The 22,989-nt window shown below is 43.2% G+C and overlaps 1 protein-coding gene across 10 annotated transcripts in view; it reads right to left on the bottom strand.

Annotated features, from left to right (window-relative positions):
* LOC121279045 (receptor-type tyrosine-protein phosphatase mu-like) overlaps positions 1-22,989 on the bottom strand; it is an 873,720-nt gene that overhangs the window by 9,493 nt on the left and 841,238 nt on the right. For all 10 annotated transcript variants that reach the window (XM_041189846.1, XM_041189847.1, XM_041189849.1 and 7 more), the window contains 4 exons: positions 22,691-22,864; positions 18,685-18,816; positions 8,527-8,652; positions 6,631-6,794 (listed from right to left, as the gene is read on the bottom strand). In XM_041189846.1, coding sequence (XP_041045780.1) covers positions 6,631-6,794; positions 8,527-8,652; positions 18,685-18,816; positions 22,691-22,864 — 596 coding nt within the window. The remainder of the gene's footprint in view (positions 1-6,630; positions 6,795-8,526; positions 8,653-18,684; positions 18,817-22,690; positions 22,865-22,989) is intronic.

The raw sequence follows: 22,989 nt of genomic DNA, 5'->3' as shown, positions 1-22,989 counted from the left end.
TATGTGCCTGTGTTCTCTGGGTTAAGGAGAGACTTTCTCCAGATTCCTCCTTTTCTTAGTGAATGAGCAGTGAATTGTAACATGGCCTCCTTCTGTGCCGTTTGATTCAATGACTAGAAGAAGACTTAGACCTTGATATTAACAGGTGCTGGATAACTAAACTGGCGGAGTTTGGGGGTTGGTGGAAGGGGTGGTGGTGGTGGGTGGTAGAGGGTAGTAGTGGAGTTTCGGATAGTTAAACCCACTTCTCAACCTCCAGTTTTAACTCCACAGCATTCCCCTTGTCATTGGCAGGTTTCCCACCTGATAGCCAGCCTGAGTGCCTGCCTTAGCTCCCAGTTGGGTGGGGAGGACTCTAGAACAGGGTGTAGGATCCGGGTACGTCTGATCCATGACCCTGGGGAATGAGTGAGGGGGGTGGGGTACCTGTTTATGGGTGAAATGTTTTGGAAGAGTTGGGGCAGAAGCACTAACTCTTGCTTCTCTTGGCTCACAAGCAGTGTAGTAAAATCCTTCTCGCTGTAGCTGTCCTCATCTCCCTTCAGCTGTTGGGTTTCTCAGGGCCACAGTTAGATCTTAAGCACAGGTTAAATCAGAGGCTGATACCCTCATTAAAATATTTAAGTTGCTAACCCATCTCTTAGGAGCATGCGGGTTGGTCATCTTTTTGCCCTGTTAAAGCTGAAAGTGGGTGGGATGGGGTGGGTTTAGATTTTAACCTCTGGCTGTCCCCAAAGCCCAGTTCAGCCTATGGGTTCAATCCAGTAAAATGTAATTTTAGGACTCTTTTAAGGGAGTTCTTCTTGTAAATAGTCCTAATGACTCCCTTGGCTCAGTGTCAAGTCTTGCTGTTTAATTGACCTCCTGTGAAGCACTTGGGGACATTTTTCCATGTTGAAAGCATCCTATAATATAAGTCATTGATATTGGCGTGGGCAATAAATAGAGGTTATCAATTGCTGACATCACAAAGCATTGAGCTTTTTTTCCCATTGAATACAATTTACTCCATGATAATTATATTTAAATAAATTAGAGCTACCACGCTTAAAATGATAAATGATTGCCTTTTGAGACAATAAGGGTGACCTCAAGTGTCAAATGATGAAGAAAGCAAATTGCAATTTAATTATTGTGATCATTGAGTTAACATTTCAACTTTTTGGGCTGGATTTTCACATCCTCCTGGAGTCAGGAATGGTGCCGTGAATTGCCAACACTTTGTTTTTTTTCGCAGCAAATTTAAATTTCTCATAGGCAGGGAGAAATTTGGGTTAGGGTTGGGCTACGAACCGATATGCATGCTTTCTGACGTCGGGGTCACCATTGGCAGCTCCAGGAGAAATCTGTTTCCCATATCTCACAGTATTTTCATCAGGCTTCTGAAAACCTGCTTTGTTTGTGAGCTTGGGGACCTTGGGGGAACCCTACTGAGGAGTTTGGAACATTTGGACAGGTAAATGTCATGATTGGATGCTGTACTATAAGGTAGATGTGTTTTAACTGCAGTAATTGATCATAGGACTCTGTCCTGCCAAGGTAGGTTGAATATTCACTTAAACAATTGCACAGCATTGCTTAAGTGTTGAGATGGATTAGAGTACTTTTCCCATTTGGAAAAGTGTTATTATGAAATCAAAACTAAAAAAATGGAATTCTAGTGTCATGATCTGAAGTGATTTAGCTATCCGTAGTGCTTTAAATTTGGAAAAAAGTGGTAGGCAGCTTTCACTTAGAAGGAAAAAAACAGCCAACTGCTCCAGGAATGCCTTGATTGACAGGTTATCTGGTGTGGCTTAGAAAAACCTAGCCATCTGCTTTAATGGTTTCAACAGATACTATTGCCTGCGGTTTGTTTTGAGTTTCAAAAGCTTTGAATTACAGTAATTAGTCCCCGCTGCCCTACACACAGCAATTAGCTGACTCCACCTACACACAGTAATTATACCCCTCTCACTTACACAGAAATTCGCCCCCTTTCCCTCACACATGCAGTAATTAGCCCCCTTCCCCTAAGACCCAAATACTTCTCCCATTCTGCCCCTGCACATACAGTAATTAACACCAATCCCACTGTCCCCAAAAACAGTAATTGGCCCCCCCCTCCACACACAGTAATTAGCACTCTCTCCCCTCACACAGTAATTAGGACTTCTCACCCATATAGAGTAATTAGCCCCCTCTCACCTCCCCCACACAGTAATTAACCTCCTCTCCCCGGTCTCCCTCACATACATAATAAGTACCCCCCCACACACACACAGTAATTATACCCTCTCCCCCTACATACAGTAATTATCCCCTCTCCTCCCCACACAGTACTATCCCCTCTCCCCCCACATGCAGTAATTGTCCTCTCTCCCGGCAACACAATATTTATTCCTTTCCCCCCCCCCCCCACAATAATTGTCCCCTCTCCCCCCAACACATAGTAATTATCCCCTCTCCCCACACATAGTAATTATCTTTTCCCCTATACACAGTAAATATCCCCTCTCCACACACCAATAATTAACCCCTCCCCACTCCACACAATAATTAGTCCTCACTCCCCTCCCTCAACACAGTAATTAGCCCCTCTACCGCCTCTCCCCCTCTTTCCACACACAATAATTAGCCCCCTCTTCGCCTCTCACCCACATAGAATAATTAGCTCCCTCACCCCTCCCCCACACTGTAATTAACCTTCTCTCCTTGCTGTCCGCCACATACCCAGTAATTATTCCTCTCTCCCCAACTCTGACCAACCCCCCACACACAGTAATTAGCCTTCTCTCCCCACTCCCACAGTAATCATCCCTCTCTCACCCCCTCCCCTTTTGGTCTAGTTGCTAGTACCTGTGATCCAGGGTCCAACAGGCAGGCAGGTGCAGGAAGGTAAAGTGAAGCAACCATTCAGCTTCCACGCTCAGCCACATCATCTCCCAACATTGATCCTTTGGGCCTAGGGCTGTTGTCATGCCACTGAGAATTGTAAGGTGGATCCTAGGGCCAGATTTCCGTGTAGTTGGGCCGATTCCAGAGGTCTTTGAAAATGGTGGGCAGGACCCAGTCGTGGAAGTCCCGCTCCCATTTCTGGCAGATCCCACTCTTCCCGGGAGGGTGGGGCATTAATCATACGGGTCGGAATCCTAAACTCAGCAGGGCTATTTGAAATTAGTGCTAAGTTCAAACAGACCCTAGTTTTGCTGTTCCAAGGGCCTTCACCCACAGTGTGGGAACTATGATTTTATGGAAGAGATGCTCTTGAAGTGTGAATAAGGTCTGTTTAAGTATCGTGATCTGAAGTGTTTTAAATCCCCGGCCCTCTAAAAATGTGTGAAAAAAAATAGGCTGCAGGTGTCAGTTAGGGTAAAAATACAATGCACTGCTGGAGTGCATTGATTGACAGGGCATCTGATATAGCTTAGGAAAAAAAAACATTAGCCATCTGTTCCTGCAGTTGCAATAGATTTCACAATGGACATTTTCCAAGGATTGTTCTTATAGCTGAGCTGCGTTTGTAAAGCTCCAAAACCATTCATCTGAGCAGGGGACTGAGTTTTCATTTTGATTGACAGTTTTAAGAGGCTATTCAAGGATTAAACATCTTTAATGCTATAAGTGGATAGGTAATTGTTTTTATAATAGATTGACCACTTGAGGGGATTTAATTTTTTTGAATTGGCTTGATGAATAAGAGTTCTTTCAGAATCAAGTGTATAGTGACAGCTCTCTTAGATTGTTAAAAAAATAATTTTTTTCATCCCTGCATGGTTCCTGAGGTCTGCCCATGGTGCCCAGAATTTGGAGGTCTGGACTGGTGAGGTTACACTGTATGGGGCAAATGGAATCCCAGGAGATTTCCTGTGGGACACACAACAAATGTTAAAGGTATAGAACAATCCCATAAAACATGGGATGGTTGGTCACCCTGAATTCAAAGTCCACCCTAAGACAATGGCAAGGACTTCACTCCCATTCTTACCAAAATCATCTTGATACTTCTTGAAAAAACTCACTCCAGTTGGTGGGTTAGTGTTCTATTTTATACTTCCAAAGTTGCGGATACAGCAACAGCAGTAAAAACAGCTGAAATATTCTGGAAAGCTATTCTGGCTGCTAATCAATGCCACTCAGATGGTGCCCTCTGATGCCAGCCTCCTTGTATAGTTTTCAATCAGCTATAGCACCAAATGTAGCCCATTGATGGCAGAAAATCAGGTGTGAAGGTTTGGGGGTCAACAGGAAATGGGATTTAGAACAGTCTGAGTAATCTCAGAAAAGTAAGAAATAAAATCTGATTATGTGAGAAAGGGAAAGTGAAAGTAATAACAGGATAAAACTCCTGCTACACTCATACAAATTGTACTTGAACCCAGTCTCAGGAAGACTGACTTCTCCAATGTGACATTTCCATTACTCTGTGTTGCTTGAGTGAGGCTGACTATGTAGAGCTAAATTGTGACAAATTATTGAGCAGACTTGTGCTGATGACTCACTGGCACCAGGATTGATATAGCACAAAGTAATTGCATACAGTCAGCAGTGAGAGAGTAGACTTCCATCACATCAATCAAAGTGAAGTCACATCTAGGCCCAAATATGAACAGTAAAATATGCTCCTGCACTTCCAAAGGTAAATCTGAGCACAGTTGGGAAGTATATTTCTCTGATTCTTGGCTCATGATCCTTGTGAGCCTGGTTCCCAGCTGGAAGCTGGCAATCATGGGGCAACATTTTCGCCCCGATGTGGGGGCAGGAACAGTGGCTGGCAGGTAGGTAATTTCGTGTCAGTGGACAGCATGCTGGTTTGCCAATGCCATTCTGACTCCTACCACCCCCCACCCCGAGCCATTTCTCTGGAAGCTGGATCGAGGCAAAATGGCGACACGTCCATCAGCGATGGGGAGCTTCTTAAGATCATTAAGACGCCGCTTAAGGCCACGTTCTGAGGCCAATTGGAATTTCCTCCCCCCTTCAAAGTGGTGGCCTGGCAGCTGTGGCCATTTTTTTGCTTCAGAAGTGCTCTCTCCCTTACCTGCAGTGATAGGCTGAAGCTCCTTCCATGCTGGAGGGTCTCCTACTGGCCCTCTAGCATCCAGAGCCCATCAGGTAATTGGCCAATCCTGGCAAAATTGATGTCGGGCGCCATAGTTGACTCTGAAACAAAAACAGAATTACCTGGAAAAACTCAGCAGGTCTGGCAGCATCAGCGGAGAAGAAAAGAGTTGACGTTTCGAGTCCTCATGACCCTTCGACAGAATTTGAGTTCAAGTCCAAGAAAGAGTTGAAATATAAGCTGGTTTAAGGTGTGTGGGGGTGGGGGGGGCGGAGAGAGAGAGAGAAGTGGAGGGGGTTGGTGTGGTTGTAGGGACAAACAAGCATTGATAGAAGCAGATCATCAAAAGATGTCAACAACAATAGAACAAAAGAACACATAGGTGTTAAAGTTGGTGATATTATCTAAACGAATGTGCTAATTAAGAATGGATGGTAGGGCACTCAAGGTATAGCTCTAGTGGGGGTGGGGAGAGCATAAAAGATTTTAAAATATTTAAAAATAATGGAAATAGGTGGGAAAAGAAAAATCTATATAATTTATTGAAAAAAGGAAGGGGGAAACAGAAAGGGGGTGGGGATGGGGGAGGGAGCTCCAGACCTAAAGTTGTTGAATTCAATATTCAGTCCGGAAGGCGGACTTCTCTCTCTCTCTATGCCCCCCCCCCCCCCCCCCCCCACACACACAACCTAAACCAGCTTATATTTCAACTCTTTCTTGGACTCGACTTAAAGTTCTGTCGAAGGGTCATGAGGACTCGAAACGTCAACTCTTTTCTTCTCCGCTGATGCTGCCAGACCTGCTGAGTTTTTCCAGGTAATTCTGTTTTTGTTTTGGATTTCCAGCATCCGCAGTTTTTTTGTTTTTATTTTTATAGTTGACTCTGATGTTGGCATCCTGATCCAAAGCACAAAATCTTGCACGTGGAATCAGCACTTACATTCAAACCTGCTATTCCCCTCAAGTGCTCAAAACTCAGTAATTTTAACGATTATGTAAATGCAAAGGCTTTTCCCAGTATCTTTTGCTGCACGTCTACTAACCATTGTGTGGAATAATTGGATCTCCCTTCTCTTTTCACTGGTAACATTCCCACCTCTGAGTTGATGGTTTTGAACCTCACTCCAGACAGTCTCAGTAACTCAGTAATCCAGAGCTCTGACTCTGAATTGTGGGTTCACATCTAACAGGTAACCAGAATCTGGTGGGTGGGTTTGCTCCCCACCCCTGGCCCTTCATATGGAATTCCATTGAAAACCTGCTGCTGTACAGGTCTATCTATTCTATCGGCTGATATAAAGATAGTTGTGGCCATGGATGGAGTGTTCACTTGTTCAGGCTGTGAGTCAGCCTGTGAGTCCTTCCACTCCAAGAGGAAGATTCTAAAGGTGTAACAACAACTATAGTAACAACTATGCCAGATAAGGTTCATCAATCCCTGTTTGTATCACATTTACACAGCCACCATTTTCATAACATCAAAATTAAGGTGCGCAAAATGGGAATCCATTTGTTTGAGGCAGCTTTCATGATTTAATTAAAATATAAACTAAATGAAAGTTGTACTGGAGAACAGAGAGTGCACTTACAGACAATGTACAACTGTGCGTCCCTCTCCACCGTCATACTCCTCCTGCCACTTTTCCACCTGTCTGATGAGTTTCAGGAAGGAACGTTTAGATACGGGATTGTCCCGGTACATAGGCCAGCCCAGAAACTGGAACTGCTGCACCATTCGATAGCCATCCTGTGGCTGCTTGGGCACGTGCACATCAGCAGGTAAGGAGACATAAAGGGAAATACATGTCACTAAATAGCCGTGCTAAGAATGGTCAACTTTACTGCCTTTTGTTTGATACAGCTGTGAATCCTGGTCAGGAGAGTTGCCAACCCTCCAGGTTTGGCCTGGAGTCTCTAGGAATTGATGGTCAATCTCCCAGACTGCTCTGTGCAACCCTGGGGAAAAGTCATTGGAACATCAAAATTAATTGCTTTTTTGTCATTTTCTTTGAATATTTCACTTTGCCAGATATAAAGATATTGAAAATGGGAAAATAAAATGCTGTTTGGATGACAGCCAAGCATTATCCAATTGGGTAATGAGTCTTTTTGCTTTCTAATTGGCATAGGATGGATGTGTCGGGCGACAAATGGCTGGAGCTTGGGGGCAAGTCATATGATGAAACCTCCAAGAATACACTTAATCACAGTTGGCAATCCTACTGGTTGGTTAGAACAATATTAAAAGCTTCAATGTTTTCCGCAAGTAAAATGCACCTATTTGCCATTTTACTAATTCTGTTTGTAGGGAGGTTTAATATATTTAAACTCTTTGACTGTATTTATTATATGGCTGAGTTTCATATCTAACAGAAGATTTTAATGGAGAACAGAATGGTGAGGGAGAGTTGCGGTGGACAGCTCCATCGGAGTGAGGGCTGGCTGACTGTAATAACTGGGCCTAGTAATAATGTGATTAACAGGTTGACAGACCAACCACACTGGCAACAGTTATTGATCTTTCATTATAATTTTAAAAAATAATCAAATGATCTGTCTTTCCCAAAGTGAACAAGCCTAACTTTCCTGATAATGTAAACTTTTGATTCTCAGAATGTTCCAGTTCTACTCCTCCCCCATCCCCACACTGTTATCTCTTGAAGGCAACGATCGGTGCTCAGGAACACGCGATTTTAAAATTATATTCTGTCCCTCGGCCAGTTAAATGCAATACCTAATTTACTCTGTTATTTTACTGCAGCCAATCACTAGGCTGATGGAGTCATGAGTGATAATTATGAAGTTACCTTTCCACTCAAAAAGCTATGGTTAAAAGAAATAAGTTAAACGCCACTTAATAAATATTGGTCAAATTAAAAGAAAACATTGGGGTGGGGGAGACTGATGTGGGTTAGATCCACCCGTTCAACCCTTAACACATCAGTGATGGTGAAGAGATTAAAAATGTACTTTATACCACTGTCATTTAGATTCTTTCCTTATTAAACCAGCAGAACATTTGTTCACTGTTGCATGCTGTTTAAATTCATGCTCAGTCTATAAACATTTTAATAAACTAGTGTTAACATGAATGTGTTCAATGTCGCTAACAATCATGTAGCAAAATGATAGCACTTCACAATAACCATTTCATCCTTTTAATGGAATTTTTAATATATCTTTCGATTTATAGCTACTGATTAAAGTATGATTGTAGTACTTCTTAAAATTGGGCAATTTTCAGGATATAAGTACTGTTCAGTGCTGTTGTTGATATGTTTGGATTCATATGCTGAATGCAATGTCAAGGTTTTTATTCTTTTTCACATTAATACATAGAGATCCTGCATCATGTCCATTATGAACTATTGTTGAGTGCTAGCGAGGAAAGCTCCCTATTTCATTATGGGGAGTTGAATTTGAAAGAGGATATGAGGATTTTAATATATTGATTGCCCTCAGAGTGACACAGAACAGGTCCTTACCCTGGCTGCATTGTAAATTCGGAATATTCTGCTGATAATGTCTTCCTCCAAGTCGGCTGACACAAACTCCACCTGGAGGGGTCCGTGTCGATGGACACCATTTTCTGGCCAGTACTGGGGACACAGCTAGTTTGAGAAAGATAACAGGTATTTGAATCTCACAGAATCACAGAATTGTTATGGTGTAGAAGGAGGCCATTCGGCCCATTGTCTCTGCACTGGCTCTCTGAACACACCTCCTGCCTTTTCCTCATAACTCTGCACATTGCTTCTATTTAGATAATCATCCAATGCCCTCTTGAATGCATCAATTGAACCTATCTCCACCACACTTCCAGGCAGTGCATTCCAAGCCCTTACTACTCGCTGTGTGAAAATGTTTTTTCTCACCTCGCATTTGTTTCTTTTGCAAAACGCTTTAAAACTCTGCCCTCTGGTTCTCGATCCATTTACGAGCAGGAACAGTTTCTCCCTATCTACTCTCCAGGCCCCTCATGATTTTGAAAATTTCTGCTAAACACTATTAATATCGGGCATTTGCACCTATTGAAAGACTTGCATTTGTATCATGTCCAATTACTGCTCTCAGAAACATGGCAACATACTTCATATAAATGAATTCCTTTAAATATCCTTTACTGAAGCTATGTAGGCAAGTGCGGTAACTGTTTTCCATACAAGATCCAATAAATAGCAATAAGTTGAATAGTCATTACTCTGCTTTTGGTGGTGGCTTTTGAGGCTATGGGACACAACACTGGGGGATGTCCCTGCTTTTCTTCAAGTAGTGCCATGGATAGATGAACCTCAGCTTAGCACATCAGGATGATGCAGCAGTGATCCTGGAACAAAACTTGGGCTAGAGTTGGGGTGAGCATAAATAAATTGAATATGATTGTTGAGTTACTGACAATACAATGAATATTATCCTGTACTAAATAATCCTGCATTGGTCCCTATGCTACTGTTACATTCACATAACAAGGTTGCCACTGAAGGCTACTGTGACTTTGACAGCAGCGTTGAAAGGTAAATGAGGCAATAAGGTAAATGTTTCCCACCTCAAGAGGCAACTGAGAGAAGCACACCATCACCAGATTTAAATGTCAATAGCCACCTCTGGTGACAAGCTACCATTTTCTGGGGTCATTTTGCTCTTGCATTGCTGGCTAGTAAGGACATCCACCTGACTTTAGGGAAGGTCCCCGGGTGAAAGGTTAAAGTCATAAAAGTGACATCTAAACAATTGCACACACGCAAACTTATAGACATTGACAGCTGTTTCAAGGTTGCTGCCAAGACTCCATACTCCCGCATGAATGAGACAGATTCCAGAGCAGCAGAATTCCCTGGATATTGCTTCCATTAGAAGTGGTTCAGCAATATGAACTCACCATATGTTGTGCAATTGGATATTTCCTCTTTCACATACACAAAGCAGTATTTTAGAACTGCCGAATTAAGGGTAGTTTGTAATGTGTACTTAATTAGCTAGTCTCGACTGTGCATGTGTTGACTCATGTACAAACTCTTCGAGTTAAAAACCATGGCAGCTGCTGTAGTTAGACAGGAAAACTTTGTCCCATCTGCCTGGTCCTCAGTCCCTGAAATAAGAGGTAATCCAACACACTAAACTCCCATGGCAAAGAGGTGCCTCACGATAACAACGAGAGCACACAAGGAAACTCGGGTTAGTTGTGGCCTGAGCTGTTAGCGAACAGCAAATTGTTGCCATTCATTCATGGTTCTGGTTCCAACCTGAAAAATTTCCTGAAGTCAGGAAACATTTTACTCCATCAGATTTCTAGTCTAATATTTCAAAATCCATTGGAGGTCAGTGGTAGTAATTCTAGGACAAGAAGCATGGCATAAATAATGTCATCACTGGTCATAGACTGCAACAGTGGAGGTGGGTTAGAAATATTATGCAGGTGCTGATGCAAAATGGTTGATATCTTTGGGGTGGCCAAAGATTTGTAACGAGGCAAAACTATGTCTTTTAGAATGAAAATGATGTTTCTCAGTGACAGGGCTAGTTCTGCACTCATACAAGGAACACAGAAAGTTAGCATACAGATACAGCCAGCAATTCGGAAAGCAAATGGCACATTGGCCTTTATTATAAGAGTGCAGGAGGGCATGCCAGGAGCAGCACCAGGTATATCTAAAAAAAAGAGCTGAAGCTACAACACAGGACTACTTGCACGCCAAACAGAGGAAACAGCACAACAGAGCTAAGAGCTCCCCTAACCAAAGGGTAAGATTTAAGTCCTGCCACACCCAAGCATGAATGGTGGTGGACGATTAAACGATTAACTGGAGGAAGAGGCTCCACAAATAGCCCCTTCCTCAATGATGGGGGAGTGCAGCACATCAGTGCATAAGACAAGGCTGAAGCATTTGCTACAATCCTCAGCCAGAAGTGCCGAATGGATGATCCATCTCGGCCTCCTCCAGAGGTCCCCAGCATCATAGAGGCCAGCCTTCAGCCAATTCAATTCACTCCATGATATATCTAGAAACAGCTGAAGGCACTGGATGCTGCAAAGGCTATGGGCCCTGACAATATCCCGGCAATGGTACTGAAAACTTATTCTCCAGAACTTGCCACACCCCTGGCCAAGCTGTTCCAGTACAGCTACAACACTGGCATCTACTCAGCTTTGTAGAAAATTGCCCAGGTATGTCCTGTACACAAAAAGCAGGACAAATCGAACCCGGCCAATTACCGACCCATCGGTCTACTCTCCATCATCAGTAAAATAAAGGAAGGGGTCATCAACAGTGCAATCAAGGGTCAATTGCTGAGCAAAAAACTACTCACTGACGCCCAGTTTGGGTTCCACCAGGGCCACTCAGCTCCTGACCTCATTATAGCCTTGGATCAAACATGGACAAAAGAGCTGAACTCCTGAGGAGAGATGAGAGTGACTGCCCTTGACATCAAGGCAGCATTTGACAGAGTGTGGTATCAAGGAACCCTAGCAAAACTGGAATCAATGGGAATCAGGGGGAAAACTCTCCACTGGTTGGAGTCATACCTAGCACAAAGGAAGATGGTTGTGGTTGTTGGAGGTCAGTCATCTTAGCTCCAGGACATCACTGCAGGAGTTCCTCAGGGTAGTGGCCTCGGCCCAACCATCTTCAGCTGTTTCATCAGTGACCTTCGTTCCATCATAAGGTCAGATGTGGGGATGTTCGCTAATGGCTGCACGATGTTCGGAACCATTTGTGACTCCCCAGATACTGAAGCAGTCCATGTCCAAATGTAGCAAGACCTGGGCAATATCCAGGCTTGGGCTGACAAATGGCAAGTAACATTCACGCCACACAAGTATCAGGCAATGACCATCTCCAACAACAGAGAATCCAACATCACCCCTTGATGTTCAATGGCATTACCATCACTGAATCCCCCATTATCAATAACCTGGGGGTTACCATTAACCAGAAACTGAACTGTACTAGCCATATAAATACTGTGGCTACAAGAGCAGGTCAGAGGCTAGGAATCCTGCGATGAGTAACTCACCTTTTGACACCCCAAAGCCTGTCCACTATCTACAAGGCACAAGTCAGGAGTATGTTGGGATACTCACCATTTGCCTGGATGAGTGCAGCTCCCACAACACTCAGGAAGGTTGACACCATATAGGACAAGGCAGCCTGCTTGATTGGCACCACATCTACAAACATTCACTTCCTCCACCACTGATGCACAGTAGCAGCAGTGTGTACAATCTACAAGATGCACTGCAGAAATTCACAGAGGCTCCTTCGGCAGCACCCTCCAAACCCATGACCACTACCATCTAGAAGGACAAGGGCAGCAGATGGATGGGAACACCACCACCTGGAAGTTCCCCTCCTAGTCACTCACCATCCTGACTTGGAAATATATTGTCGTTCCTTCACTGTCACTGGGTCAAAACCATGGGAGTCCCTTCCGAACAGCACTGTGGGTGTACCTACACCACATGAACTGCAGCGGTTCAAGAAGGCAGCTCACCACCACCTTGCCAAGGACAGCTAGGGATGGGCAATAAATGCTGGCCCAGCCAGCGAAGTCCACATCCCATGAATGAATTAAAAAAAAAGCTCTGGAACTCCCTTCCTAACAGCACTGTGGGTACCTACACCACATGGACTGCAGTGGTTCAAGAAGGAAGCTCACGATACCTTCTCAAGGGTAATTAGGGATGACAACAAATGCTGGCCTAGCCAGCAACTCCCACATTCTGTGAATGAATAAATTAAAGAAAAATTGTCCCAGGCTTTGTTGAGACCACATCTGGAATATTGTGTGAAGTTTTGGTTTCACTATTTAAGGTAGGTTATACTTGCATTGGAAGAGATACAGCAAAGGTTCACAATACTGGTTTCTCGGATGAGAGGATTGTCCTATGAGTACTGGCTGAGTACACTGGACGTATATATCCTCTAGATTTTAGAAGAGAGAGAGATGGCCTCATTGAAACCTATAAGATTCTGAGAAGGCCTGACAGGATAGAAACTGAGAGCTTGTTTTTCCTGGCTGGGGAATCTAGAACATGGGGCTGGTGGTGGTTGGGGGAAGGCACAGTTTCAGGATAAGGGGTTGATCATTTAAGACTGAGATGAGGAGAAACTTCTTTACTCAAAAGGCTGTGAATCTTTGGAATTTTTTATTCCAGAGGGTTGTGGATGCTCCATCGTTAAATATATTTAAGGCTGGTATAGACAGATTTTTGTTGTGGCTGAGGGAATCCAGGGATATGGAGAGGAGGCGGGAAAGCAGAGTTGAGGCAGATCAACTAGGCTTGTATTGAATGATGGAGCAGACTTGACAGGCCATACTGTCTACTCATTCTCCTATTTCTTATGTTCTTATGTTCTTAGTCCATGTGTTCAAAATAGTTCAAAGTGTAGTTTGCAAATTAACAAGTTAATGATCTAAAAATAATTTATTCGACTTCATTTTTAGGAGAGGCTAAGTCAATAAGTATAGTCTGTTGACAGTGATAAAGAAGAAAGTGAAGGCTGTTTCATGAATAAACATCTAAAATCACTCTTTATATTACAGTGCAAAATCTGGCTGCTTTTAGATCATTATAGCTACCTCTGCAACTAACTGAGGAACAAGTAGTATTTTCATTGATGTTTATGGCCTGTTGAAGTTTGTTCTTTTATCTGTCCCTCACATTTCTCCAGCAGTTAGCTTCCTAATAAGAGATCAGTCCAATCGCCTTTCACTGGACTCCCTGAGGCATACTTTCATTCTCCAGGCATAACATTGGTGCAAGATGAATGGCAAACCTAAAATTAGGGATTTGAACGATTCTTGAAAAAAATGTTACCCCTCTGTTTTTAATGCACGATCAAGCTGTTTTGGGAGGGATGTGGCATGGGGGTCGGTCAGAATTTCTGGTATGTACATCAGGAAAGTGAAGCTTTGCATCAGGAAAGCAGATTACCTATGTATTCTGAGAATTCCTTCCCCACAACAGTGAATAAACGCTTCTTTGCTATATGGGGGCATAACAAATACCTAAAGACATAACAATCACGGGCACCTATAGTGGGTCAGTGACCTGTGTGCCAAACCTAATGATATTTATAAATCTACTGAAGCAAGGAAGGGTGATATTGAAAAAAAATAAGAAATTTGATGATGGTGCGGCAGAAACAAAGAGACAAGGCTAATTATTTTTAATTCATCTTCAAAGGAGAAAGCAAGAACAGAAGAAATTCTGATGAAAGATCAATAGCCTGAAAAACTATGCTGGATTTTCTGCACATAGAATATTTTTGGCCATCAGGGCCATTTAAGGCTCCATATCCTAGCCGCCAGCAATGCGCTTTCTGATCACTTGTCTGGATATCACCAATTATCAGGCTGACTCTGGGTTTGCCATCTAATTAGGGATGATAGGTGGGTTGAGGATGATTGGGGTGGGGGGGTCAATCAGTACAATGCCAGCCTATACAGCAGCTGGAGTGTCAGTGTGCTGCTGAGATGAAAGCCTCAAAGGAAGATGGACCGAAATAGAAACATAGAAAGTAGGAGCAGGCGTAGGTCATTCAGCTCTTCGAGCCTCCTCCACCATTTAATAGCTGTTCCTTTACCTCAACACCATACTCCTGCTCTCTCCCCACACCCCTTGGCTGTGAGAAAAGGCTGAGGGAACCAGTGACCATCTTTGTACCCTGAGCACTGTCTGTCAGAACAGTCCCCTGGAGCTGGTCTTGCAATGGCGAGCCTCTGCCCACGAATGGCCTCAGGCTCACGTGTGCACCATTAAATCAGATTGCATCTGATTTTCATGCTGCCATGATCTTCTGCTTTGCCGCCACCTCTTCTTAGTAGCCAAGGTTCTGACATGACTTGGGGCCTATGTGACGCTATAATAACTGAATTACCCTTGGGAGCTTGCTACGATTTGCCCAGTTACCAAGCTTAATTGGCGGGTGGCTTGCAATCACCACATACACGCTGCTTGTGGAAAAAGTGGGAGAAGGTGTGAACATGTAAGGGAATTGATATGATGCATTTGTCTCTGATTTTGTTCACACCTGGCCTCCAAACCCTTCTCTAAGGGCTTCCCTGTGTTATCCCTGTTTCTTTGTCCACAGATCCTGTCAGACTCGCTAAGAATTTCCAGCTCTTTCTGCTTTTGTAACAAATATACTGCTCATCTATGACTTCTATGCACTAGCAGCTCTCAATCACAATAAGTAGTTTCACATGGGACAAAATATTGATGGAGAGAAATATAAACCCCAATCTCCTTTGTTTGCTTAAAAGGATCAGTGGATTGATAACCTGCTACACTATATTCAATTAGAATGGGAGGGTAAGGGCTTGTTCATAGAGTTATAAGCACAGAAACAGGTCCTTCTTCCCATCGTGTCTGAAATACCCTCGAAACCCTCTTACCCTAAATTTATGCCCCCTGGTTATTGACACCTCCTCTAAGGAGAAAAGTTTTTTACTATCTACCCTATCTATGCCCCTCAAAGTTTTGTATACCTCTATCAGGTCCCCCCTCAGCCTTCTCTGCTCTAAGGAAAACAACTCTAGCCTATCCAGTCTCTCTTCATAGCTGAAACGTTCCAGCCCAGGCAACATCCTGGTGAATCTCCTCTGCACCCTCTCCAGTGCAATCACATCCTTCCTATAGTATAGTGACCAGAACTAGACACAGTACTCCAGCTGTGGCCTAACTAGTGTTTTATACAACTCCAACATAACCTCCCTGCTCTTATATCCTATGCCTCAGCTAATAAAAGCTAGTATCCCATATGCCTTCTTAACCACCTTATCTACCTGTGCTGTTGCTTTCAGGGATCTATGGACATGTACACCAAGGTCCCTCTGATCCTCTGTACTTCCTAGGGTCCTACCATTCATTGTGTATTCCCTTGCCATATTAGTCCTCCCAAAATGCATCACCTCACACTTCTCAGGATTAAGTTCCATTTGCCACTGCTCTGCCCATCTTACCAGCCCATCTATATCGTCCTGTAATATAAGGCTTTCCTCCTCACTATTTACGACACCACCAATTTTTGTGTCATCTGCGAACTTACTGATCACACCTCCTATATTCATGTCTAAATCATTAATGTATAATACAAGCAGCACGGATCCCAGCACCAATCCCTGCGCTGCACCATTCGTCACAGGCTTCCAATTGCAAAGATAACCTTCAACCATCATCCTCTGCCTCCTGCCACTAAGCCAATTTTGGATCCAATTTGGCAAATTGCCCTGGGTCCCATGGGCTTTTACCTTCTTGACTACTCTCCCATACGGAACCTTGTCAAAAGCCTTACTGAAGTCCATGTAGGCTACATCAACTGCACTACCCTCATCTGCACAGCCAGTCACCTCCTTGAAAAATTCAATCAAGTTTGTTAGATTAACAGCTTGTTAGCTTGTTCATTACTCCAAATATCCAATTCACAAACCTGACAACAGTTGTGACAATAGTCAGTAACCAATTAATTGAGATCTTATAAAATGATTAAACTGTCAGTAAATCTGTCACTTCATTTTACCTGAGGCATTTTGTCTCACATCTGTTTATCCCACTGCCTACCTTACTCACCACCATTTCCTGCCATCAGCAGGCAAGCTGAAGTGACACCACTAAAAAGCACAGCATGACTAAATTTTAAGGGAAAATCAAACTCTCAGAATTCCTGCGAGTTTAACCTATTACAGGGTAAAATTGTGATATAATTTGCTTTAAAAAATCACACCCATTCAGACCTGACAAGCTGAATGCCTGGACCTCATTTCAGTAATTGATTGCCCAGGTCAAAAACATTTTCGATAGAGGGTTTAAGCAAAGTGCCCTTAAAGAAGGTCCATTATATTTCTTCAGTTACTGACTTCAATTTATTTTTTATATATCTTACTGAAAACCTTGCAGAAGGCTTTGCCATGATTGCTTTCATTTCCTTTCAAGAAAGAAAATGTCAGGCACTCAATAGATGTGAGAAATTATTTTTTTTCTCCACTACTTTCCAGAAGTTTGCGGAATTAAATCCCTTTCCAAGGCCTTCTTTTGCTGCAGTGGTTGAATGAGTTTCTGGAGGACAGGTATATTGGAAAAAAATGGGGAGATTCTACCTGAATGTCCACCCATTAATCTTTGCACTACATATCTCCATACTGACAGCCTGCAAAGTGAACAAAGGCTACCACAAAACTTAAAGAGAGGTAACAACTCATAAAAAACCTACCAAATATTCACTGAAGACATGTACATTCCATTACAGCCAAGGCTATTATACTTAGTCACGGAAAATTGGAGCAAAATTTCCCCTGATTTCTTTCAGAACAGCTTTAGATTAGTGTCAATATGAATAGGCATTCTTTGTTCCTAAATTGCTTAATTTCTTTATACTATTATTAATAGGTAAGTACTCTTTGCAGCCCAATTCATGATACTCTTCCTCCCCTCCCAGTTTATGTTGACAGGCCTCTCCCCCCATTTCAGTTCATAACAATGTTCCTATCCCCCCTCCCCTTTAAATCAAAGTAACACCCTTTGGGGAGATGACGGCACAGTGGTAATGTTACAGGGCCAGTAATCCAGCAGCCTAGGTTAATGCTCTGGGAATATAACTTCAAATACCACCACAGCTACTGGTGGAATGTAAATTCAATTAATAATAAATAAATAAACCTGGAATTGAAAGCTTGTCTCAGTAATGGTAGTCAATGGTTGTTGTGGGAATCCACCTAGGTCACTAATGCCCTTTAGGGAAGGAAGCCCAGCCTCCATGTGACTCCAGACCCACAGCAATGTGGTTGACTCTTAGCTGTTCTCAGGGGCAATTAAGGATGGGCAACAAATACTGGCCTTGCAGGAGATGCCATGTTTCATTAAAAAAAACAGTTCATAGGCACTGAAATAGAATGAGGCAAAGAGCCACAGCAACAAGGGTTTTTGTTTCATAATGAAGAAAAGGGGTTCTTGGCTCAGTTGCACTGAAACACTAGAAAAGATCATTGAAGATTTTCACACAGTTGTTGCGTTTCCTACATTACAACAGCGACTGCAATTCAAAAGAATTTCATTGGCTGGAAAGCACTTTGGAATATCCTGTGGTTGTGAAAGCTGCTATGTAAATTCAAGAGTTTCTTTATTCAGTCTAAGGTTCCTAGCCTTATTCCCATCAATACACAGCATGAACCAACTGTGTAAAACCTTCAATGTATTTATCTGCAGCTACCATGTAATTTGTACCATGAAATAGGAAAGCATATAAACTTCACAATCCAGTAGAAACTTCATGTAAAAAAAAACCCTGCAATTTTGTAGTAACTGAAGGTATAGTCTCTCCTACTGTCTATCAGGTACTCTTGGAGGCTCTGACCAACAAGCCCTAGGCGTGAGTAATCCAGGGTTGGGGGGCTTCCTGTCGAGGATCCTGTTCAAGCATGCAGCATCTAAAAAGCTCTCCGCAATAAAGTTTACCTATTTCTTGTTGAAACCTGTCCTGAACGTCCATCCATTACACACTTCCTTCCTGCAAATTAACTGACTTTGAATCAACCATGTTTACACACTGGAAAGGCCATCAACCCAAAATGTTTCTCTCTCCACCGATGCTGCCAGACCTGCTGAGTGTTTCTTATTGTTTTTTTTTCATGTTTACACATACCTGTGCAGGATCCATATCATTGAGCATGACGATTGATGTACAGTGATAGTCCAACACAAGTCTCCAGAAGTCCTTCACAGTATTCGGTAAGGGATGCTGGGTAACAATGAAAGCTGAAGGTTGCTTATAACTCTGTGAAAGGGAAGCAAAAAGTTAGGCTGACACAACAGGGTAGATACATTCCCAATCCTCATCTACCAGCAGCATATATTGGGAAGCCAATTGTTAGCATAACTCTCAACCTTCTAATAGCTGCTGGCAGCCTGGCAAAGCCTCAGAAAATCTATCCAAGCATTTAAATGTTTCCATTATTCAGTATTGCTAAGAAAAAACTTCCAAGTGGCTTAGTGGGTGAATGACACATGCGGTGTGGCACTGAGTCACTCAAACTAGGAAGGTTTCAGTTTTGGCCCTCAACCCTGTTATGCTTGTTAGCCTCAGCTGAGTCAACAGTTGGGATGTCAGAATTGGTTCACTCCTGCAATCCAAACATTTCCTGCTTCCATTCCAGTCCGCCTACTAGGGATTGTCATTAAGCCTGTGTGCATGTGCATGTGCATACGTGTGTAGCCTGTGTGTATGTTTGTATGTATGATTATGCCTACATATTTGTATGGACATCCGTGCAAGTATGTGGATATGATATGAGGACAGTACCAGTTCTGGCTGGGCAGGAGGTATTATTGGAACAGTCCCACTCATTTAAGGTCATGAAGTTAAAATGACAGGCCAAGAGGAGGAGTAGACCCTGAGGTCACTGCCAATTGAACGGTGCACTTGCTAAGTGTGTGAGATCAGCCTGAGTTGATCCCCTTCCTCTGCTTTTCCATTTGTCTCTCCCCTCCTGCACTTTCACATGGCACACATCCTTGCTCAAGATTAGCAACTTCCTGCATGGTGAATCATAATTGTGAACTTGTGTCATACCAGCACTGGCAACTTGCCAGCCACAGGTTTTGTGCAAGCACTTTGAGTTAATAATTGTCTCTATTCAACTTCTTCACAAAGATGTGATGCCCATTTTCCACAAGGCTATAGGACCAGTCAAACCAACTCAATCACATGCCATTCTAGGGCAGATGCTTAATAGGCTGCATGAACTATGGCCACACCATTTAGTACTGTGTAACTGTTTAATCAAATTTTCTCTCAGGATGTGGATGAAGTTAGGCAAGGCCACATTTACTGACCATCTTAGTTGGCTTTTTTGTGATAATAATTTTTGCCACTGGTTATTTGCTGATTCAGAGGAGCTCAAAAAGGAATCACAATGAGTCAACAACATAGTGTAGGAGGGAATTATGTATTGGCCGGTCCAGGAATGGATGGCATGTTCTCTTCCCTGAATTATACTAGTGAACCATCATGGTATGTTTCATGGTACTAATCTAAGATTACAAATTTTTTTTAAGATAATACATTAGCCACAGGTGGCTAATTGGACATCCAGGTGTGATAAACTGCATTGCTGATAGGTAGATAAAAAAATGAGCAATAGACATCATTGTTGGACATTATAACCTTTTTGTGCATACGTTGGTAAAATAGTTCTACCTAAAGCAGAGAGTATGAGTATGTGCATGCGATTTGAATGTTGTGCGTGCTTTACTTCATTAGCCCCGGCTTTTCCATTATCTATTAAAATGGTGTTTAACACAGGTGAAAACTCCAGACATTGGCCCAAATCTTCAGTCTCCAGGTCATGGGGACCCCACGGAAGTCCTGACCTCAGTGACCTCCATGTGAATTTCCCGGAAAGTTTCAACTTCCAATGGGCAAGTCTCAAGCACCCCGGGACCCTCCATGACTGTCTTTGACACAGAGCTGGAGCCGGAGACTTCAGACAGTTCTGACTTACTTAGCTGGATAGTTACCCAGGAAATGTTAGACAGAAAAAGGCTCATCTGGATAACTACACAACTGACACCCCCCCACGAATCATTCACACTGATCCTTTAACTATCCCATTGACATCTCAACTACCACCCTGAACACCCTTCTTGCCCATCCAACTATCCACCCCAACCTAACCTGATCTGTCTACCCCACCGACTACGTCTCAACATGACCTGATCCAAATAACCCCCTGACTACTCCCTCTGTCCTGACAACCCCTCTTGATTGCGTTACACCCCCCACCACCTGATAACCTCCCCCGACCTGACCTGACTACCCCTACTGACATGACTCCCCCGACCACCCTACCCATACACCTACCTACCTGCCCTGCCCACTTAGCCATCTGCCACCCCATCCACCTACCAGCCTACCCACCTACCATCTCACTTATCCATCACCTCAACCACCTGCTACACTATCCACATGCCACCCTACCCACCTAACATCTCACCTACCTGCCACCTCACCCACCCACCAATTCATCCACTGACCACCTCATCCAACTGCCACCTTGCCCACATATCACCTCACCAGCCTACGCATTTACTCACATACCACATTCACCTACCCACTCTGCCACCTTCCCCACTCACTCACTCATTCATCCATTCACCCATTTATTCACATTCATCTGTTCACTCATCCATTCATGAATATTCACACTGGACCTTTAAACTTACCATATAGCAGCTAGTGTCACAAAAAGGGGGCATGTCTTGTCTTCCTCTGACTCTTCAATGCTGCGATGGAGCTCTCGGAGAACAGCTGCAGTCTGCATTTCGGGTAAAGTTGGGCTTGTAAGACCCAGTAAGTAATGCAGAGCAGCATTGAGGCAGGGGAAAGTTCGAACGCAGCAGCAAACTGGCGATGAGTGCCGCTCCTCAGAACACAGCCTTTAGCACCATATAAATACCAGCAACATTGCTTGAAGTGGGGAGACAGTCACTTTGGTCAGCTTGACCAATCAGAATGAAGGAAGACGGTGGCTTAGTGGTAATGTCACTGGACTAATGATGCGAAGGCCTAGGTTAATGCTCTGGGGACACATAAGAGATAGGAGCAGGTTTAGGCCATGCAACCCCTCGAGCCTGCTCTGCCAGCCCATAAGATCATGGCTGATCTGATGTGGCTTTAATTCCACTTTCCTGCCTGATATAGGTTCAAATCCCACTATGGCATCTGGTGGAATTTAAATTCATTGATTAATTTTAAAAATCTGGAATAGAAAGCAAGCCTCAGTCATGTTGCCATTTAACTATCATTGATTGTTGTAAAAACCCATCTAATTCATTAATGTCCTTTAGGGAAGGAAATATGCTCTCCTTACCTGGTCTACACGTGACCCCAGACCCTTGACACTGTGGCTGACTTTTAACTGCCCTCTGAAATGGCTTCACAAACCACTCAGTTCACTAAATTAGGGATGGGCAACAATTGCTGGAAGCCCACCTCCTGTGAAAGAACAAAAAACAATAACCACCCCAGGCCAGCAAAAGGAAGCCCAGCCAATAAAGAGCAGCTCCAACAAGGCTTCATGAGTGCGGACTAGCAGCATCTAGCCATGGTTTGGATGGAAAGTGGGGACAAATCTGTTGGGCCCCACTGTGTGAGTCAACATTCTCAGCGATCAAACTAAAGTATTGTTCAATTGCTGGGCAAAATTCAAGAAGCTATACTAAGAAGTGTTGACTCTGATAAATTCATGCTCCAGAACCAAACTTTGGTGATAAAAGCTACAAATGTTACATTGAATGAAACTAGGTTTATGTGAAGTACACTCACTTGTTTTGTGGGCAAGGCAGTTTCTACTGAAATCAATGCATGTGACTAAAACGGTTTTGCTCCAGCCATGCCTGTGGTAAATCAGCAATTTCCACTGGACCACATTGTTTTAAAACATAGGATTTGCACTCATGACCTTTGGATTGATAATGCCTGTATTACAACCACTGAGCCTCTGTACATTATGAGTCATGAGAACAATGTAATATTTTACTTCAAAGCCAATCAATTAAATATTCAGTGGATCCAGAAATAGTAAATGCACCATTGTGCTGTCTTGAGGCTTCTTATAAGAGTCATTACTGGAATAACAACAGGTACTCACATCCATTAGGGCAGCATTGATGTAATTGCTACTTTCGCCATCTATTGTAATCAGGAATGGGAGGCATCTGTCTGGTGGAAGGACATCCATGCAGCGATTCTTCTCATGGTTTCGAGGTAGAAGTGCTATACTGCAGTCCTCCACTCGTAGGGTTGGGGTCACCATGTTAAGAGTCTGATAGAGAGAGATGACAAAAGGCTGTTCCTAATTTTACATAATAACATGGCCTAAGAGCTCATTTAATTTTGTTCCTTTTGTTCATAATTTGTCTTGTCATGAGCTCTATCCAGCTGACTCAA

The sequence above is a fragment of the Carcharodon carcharias genome, chromosome 6 (assembly GCF_017639515.1).
Source record: "Carcharodon carcharias isolate sCarCar2 chromosome 6, sCarCar2.pri, whole genome shotgun sequence".
NCBI lineage: Eukaryota > Metazoa > Chordata > Chondrichthyes > Lamniformes > Lamnidae > Carcharodon > Carcharodon carcharias.
This window is presented reverse-complemented; position numbering and strand designations above follow the sequence as displayed.